The 7500-nt window shown below is 52.4% G+C and overlaps 1 protein-coding gene across 1 annotated transcript in view; it reads left to right on the top strand.

The window, feature by feature from the left end:
• Window positions 1–7500, top strand: part of LOC311325257 (choline transporter-like protein 5-A) — a gene marked incomplete at both ends in the record, with an annotated part of 25903 nt that overhangs the window by 5564 nt on the left and 12839 nt on the right. The window contains one exon of the mRNA XM_084457925.1: window positions 6897–6980. Within this exon, the coding sequence (XP_084314051.1) occupies window positions 6897–6980 (84 nt within the window). The remainder of the gene's footprint in view (window positions 1–6896; window positions 6981–7500) is intronic.

The raw sequence follows: 7500 nt of genomic DNA, 5'->3' as shown, positions 1-7500 counted from the left end.
TCGCCGACTCTGACGTTCCTTTCCGTCCGATGCCATTTGGGACGAATGAACAGGTTGGGGCCGGCCAATTCGCTCCACTTGGCCCAGAATCTGTCCACCCCGATCTGAATTGCTCTAAGCCGGCGCCAGGAATGAGTCTCAAGGCCGAGCCCGCTTGTGTCCCCTCCTAGTGTTGTTCGACCCAGGATGAGGGAGTTGGGAGTCAGGTACTCCACTGAGTCCTCTTGCTCTTGTGATCTGGCGTCGATCGGCCGTTCATTTGTCAAGTTGGCTGCTTGATAGAGTAGGGTCTGGAGCTCTCCCCATGTAAGTGAACCTGTCACTCCACCAAGGCTGTTGAGAGCTCTTTTGAGTAGCTTCACGGCAGCCTCTGCTGCTCCATTTCGATGGGGTGCATCAGCGGGGTGGAACTCCCACTTCCATTCAGTTCCATTTCTGGCAGCTACGTCCTCCATGGACGCGGCCTGCAGACAAGCCAAGTTTTTGTGGAATTCACGGAGAGCTGGCTTGGCGCCGATGAAGTTTGTCCCTCTATCCGACCATAGTTTCCTCGGATGGCCCCTCAGTGCCACAAAGCGACAGTACGCTTGGAGAAAGCTTTCCGATGATTGGTCGTCAGTGAGGTCCGCATGAACAGCTCTTGAGGCCATACAACAGTATACGATGCCCCAGACCTTCTTACTTGTCCTCTTTTTGACGGCATCCCTTACTTCGAAGGGGCCAAAAAGGTCGAGAGTCGTGAATTCAAATGGGCTGGCTCTTTGGCTGCGCTCTTGTGGGAGATCACTCATTATTTGCTTGCACATCTCGGCCCTTTGTTTTCGACACTTCACACAGTCATTCAAGACTTTCTTGACTGATCTTCGCCCCTGCACAATCCAGGCCTTTTTCCTTGTGCGCAGAAGAGTTGAAGCGACTCCTTCATGATTCTCTTCATGCGCTTCTCTTGCCAGTAGGGCTGCCAGCCATGACTGAGATGGGACTAGCGGTACAGCTGCTCCGTCTTCAGTCCAGCACTGGACCCTTCCTCCACCGAGTAAGAGCCCTGTGTTGTCCTCTTTTCGAACCACCAAGCGGTCCAGGGTCGTGTCACGGAACTCGACACCGTCCTGGGCTGCTAGAGCCAGATCTTGAAAGGCTGCCACTCTTTCTTTTGTGGAAAGCTTTGGGCCTGCCTCCCACTTTGCTGATCCTGGAGCTTGGCAGTTGCTGCCCAACCAGGTTTCCACTGCTCGTCTAGTCCAGGCGACAGCTCCGCACAATCTTGCAAGCGAGCTGAACCTTCGGGGCTCCACAAGGGTCACAAGATCCACGCTCCACCGTTTTTGTTGCGGGACAAGGGTGCAGGGTTGTGGTGTGATGTCAGCATCGGAATTCGCTTTGGTGTCAGTAACAGATGGATTGACTTGGATTTCAGCGTCGCTTGGGCTCGACAGTTGTCTGGACTGGGCTCGAGTGACCACTGCTGCGAATGCTTTCCGCTGAAGTCCTTTGACCTTCTCAGCGACAGAGGTGGTTACCTCGCTGGCAGTCTTCACGGGCCAATCTGATTCGGGCATCTTCAGAAATGTAGGGCCTTCCTGCCACACTGATCCCTTGCCGAGTTCTTCCGGGGTTGCCCCCCTTGTGACGATGTCGGCAATGTTTTCTTTGCCCTCGACCCATTTTCAGCTGTCCACCGGACCGGCCTTCTGTATTTCACCGATCCGGTTCGCAAAGAAAGTTTGATAGCCATAGCTGTCCTTTTGGATGGCTCCCAAGATGGTTTGGCTATCTACCAAATGGGTCCAGTGGTCGACCTCAATATGGCAGTGCTTTTCAAAGTACTTTCTCAGGCGAGTAGCGAAAACTGCTCCACACAGCTCTGCCTTGATGACATCACCTTTCTGGTCGAGAGGGGTGAGCTTGGCTTTTGACTCGACCAGTCTCACTACGACCCCGTCTTGCTCCGTCTCCCATCGGAGGTAAAGTACGGCTCCGTAGGATGCCTCACTGCCATCGGAGAAAGTGATCCCTATTGGGCGGCCTATGGCTCCGCGGGGTGTAAGGCTCCTGTCGAACCGGACCTGGCCAAGCCTCACATACTCTTCAAACAACTTCATTGCTGCTTCTCGAAGTCGTGGTGAGAGTGGATCATCCCAGGTGTTCTTGGACGGTCGGTCTTTTCCTGCCTCTTGATAGGACTCTCTCACGAGCATCACTCCTTTTTGTTTGGCAGGTGAGGCCAGGCCGATCGGGTCATAGAGCCCGGCGATCTGACTTAGCAACATACGCCGGGTCAAGGGGTCAGGAGTGTTGCTTTTGATCTCCTTCTCCTGTAGATCCAGCCCTGTTCTCATTTTCCCTCGCCTCTTCGAGAAGTTTACTGATGTCAGTACACGGAGTTGGTCAGATTCGGGTTCATAGCCAACCCCCAGTGCTTTATTCTCCTCATCTTGCATCTGGTTAGGAAGTATCAGGGTTCTGGGCATGGTTGAGCCACCTTTACTGGGGTCGGTGGATTCCCCACTCCTCCCACTCTGGCCCGTGAAGACCCACGGCTTGAGAGAGAAACCGCCTGCTTTCAGTATCTTTTCTACTCCTTCGGTTGTCTTGATCAGGGCCTGAAGGTTATTGTCTGACGTGAGAATGTCGTCCACGTAACAGTCCTCTGTTAAGACCCGGCGTTCTCTAGCCATGGAAGCGAACTGGGGCAGGTTTGCCGTCTCCCTCATGGCAACCTGAGCGATGCATCCCGCAGGCTTGTCGCCGATGTTGACCCTGACGACTGCAAAGACCTCGATGTCATCCTCCGGGTTGTCTCTCCAAAGGAAGCGGTGGAGATGGACTTCCTCATCCTTTAGCCACACGGAGTTATACATTTTCCTCACGTCCCCTAACGCAGCGTATAATCCGCTTCTGAATCTCAGGAGGACCCCTCTGATCGGGTTGAGGACGTCAGGGCCTTTGTGTAGGAGGTCATTTAGACTCATCCCCCTGAACTCCTGACTACTGTTCCATACGATCCTCACCGGGGTCGTGGTCGAATGAGGATTCGGTGCAACCAGATGGCTGATGTACCATGTCGGCCCAGTCCAACTACCAATCTCCTCTCTCGTGAGCTTGATGGTGGCACCTCTTGAGGCCATCTCACGGATCTGCTCTCCGTATGCCGCTTTCCACAAGGGTTCTTTCATCAATCGAGCCTCTGTGTTCCGGAAAGTTGCCTCCACTGCTCGACGGTTGTCCGGCAGAGTTGCTGGGTCCCCTCTCCAGGGGTAGGCTGCGTCCCAGTGAGGAGAGTCACTGTGCTTATCCGCTAGCACGTAGGTGAGGCAGTCCTTTATTTTCTCCAAGTCCCTCTCCTCCCCAAGGGTCATCTCCTTACCTCCTGGGGGGCACCTGTTGCACCTGCAGCTCCCACATTTAGGATCGCATGCCGCTCCGATGCTATCCCACTTGAACCACTCAAACACCTCCCTGTTGGTGGCAGAGGTGCTGCTGAGGGCCACTTCCTTCCTTGTTAGGCCTTCACTCTGGTCTTTCGAGTCCACAAGGATCTCCTTATACACCCTTGAGGCCGTTCTCATGGACCTTGCAAAGTGAGCATCAGACTGGTGCAGGGTTAGGTCGACCAGCTCAAAGAGGTCAGGATGAGTTCCGCCAACAGTCTTGCCTAGTGGGCCATCCCAGAGGACGAGGTCCCCTTCCACTTTGGATGGCTGTGGGACCAGGCGACCTTCCCTGTGGCTGATCAGGAGATCGATGCTTTCCGGGCGGACTAGATCTTCCGTGGCAACATCAGGAAAGATCCTTTTCAGCTGCTGCGGGGTGACAGACTGGCTTATCTCCGCGATACTCTCCAGGCCGTAGCAGAGCAGTTTGTGTTCAGCCACAGCTCCCTTGGAGGCTCTCACCCTCAGCCACAGGGTATACCTCTTGGTTGTGACTGTCTTCTTCATTCCTCCGATCCCGTGGACGATCAACTTGATGCTCTCACCACCTAGTCCAAGGCGCTCTGCAGCATTGTTTGTAATGTAGTTGGTATCCGAGGCTAGGTCAATTAGTGTGCCTATCAGCTGGCCTGAATTGGTTGTCACTTCCAGCAACATCATCACCACAGGGTACTCCTTTGGTCCGCTTCCAGTATTGGTGCAAAGTGTTGTTGAGGCTTTGTTCGAGAATGCTTTCCTTAGCTCAGCTCTCAGTTCTGGAGCGACCTTAGCAAGGAGCTCCTCTTGCTTGCTGGTGAGGCCAAGCCCTTTCCTCTCCACTCTTGTGGTACCTTGCTCTCCGCTGTCAGTGTCCTTTTTGTGGCTAGTGAACTTGGAGCAGAGCAGGTAGTTGTGGGCAGGCCCTTCTTTGCGGCAGTCAGGTTTAAGGCAGAGGAACTTTGGGTTACAACGGCCATCCTTGGAGTGGATGCACAAACACCGATCACATGTTCCATGGGTTTTTAAATGAGCCCTTTTCCTCGGCAGGTCCAAGTCTCTGAAGGTCTTGCATGCGAACAGCCTGCCAGCGTGTGCCTCGTCACACAGACGGTGCACGACCCTAATTGCACCTTCGGTTGAAACCCTCTTAGGCCCGAGGTGGCTTTGGAGAAAGCTTTCTTCACCCTTCTCTCTGGTCTGTCTACCAGGCCTTTATCCACAGGGCTCCTCTCTCCAGGGCTTGCCTCCAGCTGGTCCAACTCCTCGAGGATCGTTTCCTGCCTCTTTAGGAACTGCATCAGGCAATCAAAGTGGTTCTGAGGGGAAAACCTGTTTGTGGGGTCACTCTTATGAGTGATCCACTCCTTCTTCAGAGAGCTCGGGAGCTTACTTTCGAGGGACTGAGCCACCACGCGGTTCTTCACTGCGTCCTCCTCTCCCAGGATCAGGAGATTGCTCAGAGCCCTTTCCACCGCCTGGATTAGCTCGATCGCCTGCCTGGGATTGTTTCCTCTAATAGGGGGTAAGTCTTGCACCTCCCTTGTTATCATCAGAACAATCTTCGCTTTATTTCCATACCGGTTGTCGAGGCGTCTGAACATTTCCTCCGCGGACCTGCAGCTGGACAGGACTAAGTCTCTCTTCACCCTTTCGCTGAGGCTTGCAAGGAGGTGGAACCTTGTCACACCGGCAGCCCTCTGTGGGTTTCCCAATTGCTCCAGCTCTTCCCACTCAGCCTTCCACCGGTAGTAATCTGTCATATCTCCGGAGAATGTGGGGAGGCGTGCTCTCTCGAGGGGGAACTGGGCTCTGTGGCCGGGGTGCATGCCTGTAACACCGCTGGGTTGAGGTTGTGGCTGACTTGGTTGGACCACCTTGTCGGGGTCACCTGGCCCTTTACCCAATCCATCAGGACTAGTCGCACCCTTTTCCCCGTCCTCGTCCTCAGACGACTCGCTGGACTTTGAACCTTGTCGGGGCTGCAGCTTCAGCCTGCAATTTCGCTCCCAGTCACTCAGTTGCATCTTCAGCTTCAGTACCTGTTGGTTGCATTTCTTTGTCCTGGCGCCAGAGACTAGAACCCCCCAGTCGGCCACTCTCCGCTCAAACATGTGGATCCTCTCCCCCTGGCTCTCCCTCAAGACATTGAATTCTTCCTTCAGCAACAGTTTGGTTGCCAGCAATTCTTCCCATCTAAGCACCATGTTCTAAATATAAATAAACTACTCACCTCTGATAAATGGGACACAATATGAACCGGCAAATATAAAAACTACATCTCCCAGAAGGCCTAGCGGGCTGCGCAAGCGCAGACCAATCTCACAGACCAAAATACGGAAGTGAGAAAAAGCCGGCTCTGGCATTTAACTATCCAACTAAACATGACGGTCGCGCTAGTTTGTAAACATGGAGACACATTTATACATGTTTACGGCTACCAAATGTAGCCTAAATGCATGTCACTTCGCCGATCACGTTTATACTAACATTGCAAGACTAACGCAAAGTTACTCTGTCTTGTGTAGGCTATAACTCTCAGATTCAGACAAGTACAGCAACGTTATAGGCTACATGCAAAGCGAAGCTACATGCAAAGTGAAGTTAACAAGACAACAGTAAGCAAGCAGACATACAGAGCTGACAAAGCACACATACAACAGAAACAGATTGCCTTACCAGTCGGGTGTGTGTCGGGTGGGTACTGAATACAACTGGAGCTAAAACGCTAGCCTACTTGGCCAAATCTGGAGTGTCACCTGACGCCCCAGTTAAAGGGGTACACTCATGCAGGTACACTCAGACATTCAACCTCACATGACGTCCCAGAAATCCAGACCAAGAACATAAACATTGAAAGAAGACTTCAATACTACTGGAATCCCACAGAAAACCAAACACAAGGCAAGGCAAGGCAAGTTTATTTATATAGCACATTTCAGCCATAGGGCAATTCAAGGTCCTTTACATGAGACATTAAAAGCATTAAAACAAAAAGCAAGACATTATAGACATTTAAACAAAAAGCAGGACAAATAGAATACAGGAATAAAAGTTACAGTGCAGTATACTGATAAACATAGCTCCTCTTAGAAAGCAGTGGCAAAAAGAAAAGTCTTCAGGCTTGTTTTAAAAGAACCAAGAGTTGCAGCAGACCTGCAGTTTTCTGGAAGTTTGTTCCAGATATGTGGAGCATAAAAACTGAATGCTGCTTCTCCATGTTTTGTTTTAACTCTGGGGACAGAAAGCAGACCTGTGCCAGACGACCTGAGAGGTCTGGATGGTTCATAGCATATGAGCAATACACACACACTCATACACTTTCTCTCTCTCTCTCCTCCCTCCCTCCCTTTCTCTCCCTCTCTCCTTCCTCCCTCCCTCCCTTTCTCTCCCTCCCTCCCTTTCTCTCCCTCTCTCCCTCTCTCCTTCCATCCCTCCCTCCCTTTCTCTCCCTCTCTCTCCCCCTCCCTGTCTCCCTCTCCTCAGTGGGGTCACGGGGCTGATGGACACCAGAGAGATGGGCATGAAGATCGTGGAGGACTTCGCCAGCTCTTGGTTCTGGATCCTCATGTGAGTCCATCACCACGGGACCAACCAGCTACTGGACCAACCAGTTACTCACTGGACCAACCAGTTACTCACTGGACCAACCAGCTACTGGACCAACCAGTTACTCACTGGTCCAACCAGCTACTGGTCCAACCAGTTACTCACTGGACCAACCAGTTACTCACTGGACCAACCAGTTACTCACTGGTCCAACCAGTTACTCACTGGACCAACCAGTTACTCACTGGACCAACCAGTTACTCACTGGACTAAACCAGCTGCTGGACCAACCAGTTACTCACTGGACCAACCAGCTGCTGGACCAACCAGTTACTCACTGGACCAACCAGTTACTGGACCAACCAGTTACTCACTGGACCAACCAGCTGCTGGACCAACCAGTTACTCACTGGACCAACCAGCTGCTGGACCAACCAGTTACTCACTGGACCAACCAGCTGCTGGACCAACCAGTTACTCACTGGACCAACCAATTACTCACTGGACCAACCAGTTACTCACTGGACCAACCAGTTACTCA

This window comes from Borostomias antarcticus (genome assembly GCF_949987555.1).
Source record: "Borostomias antarcticus genome assembly, chromosome: 24".
Classification (NCBI taxonomy): domain Eukaryota; kingdom Metazoa; phylum Chordata; class Actinopteri; order Stomiiformes; family Stomiidae; genus Borostomias; species Borostomias antarcticus.
This window is presented reverse-complemented; position numbering and strand designations above follow the sequence as displayed.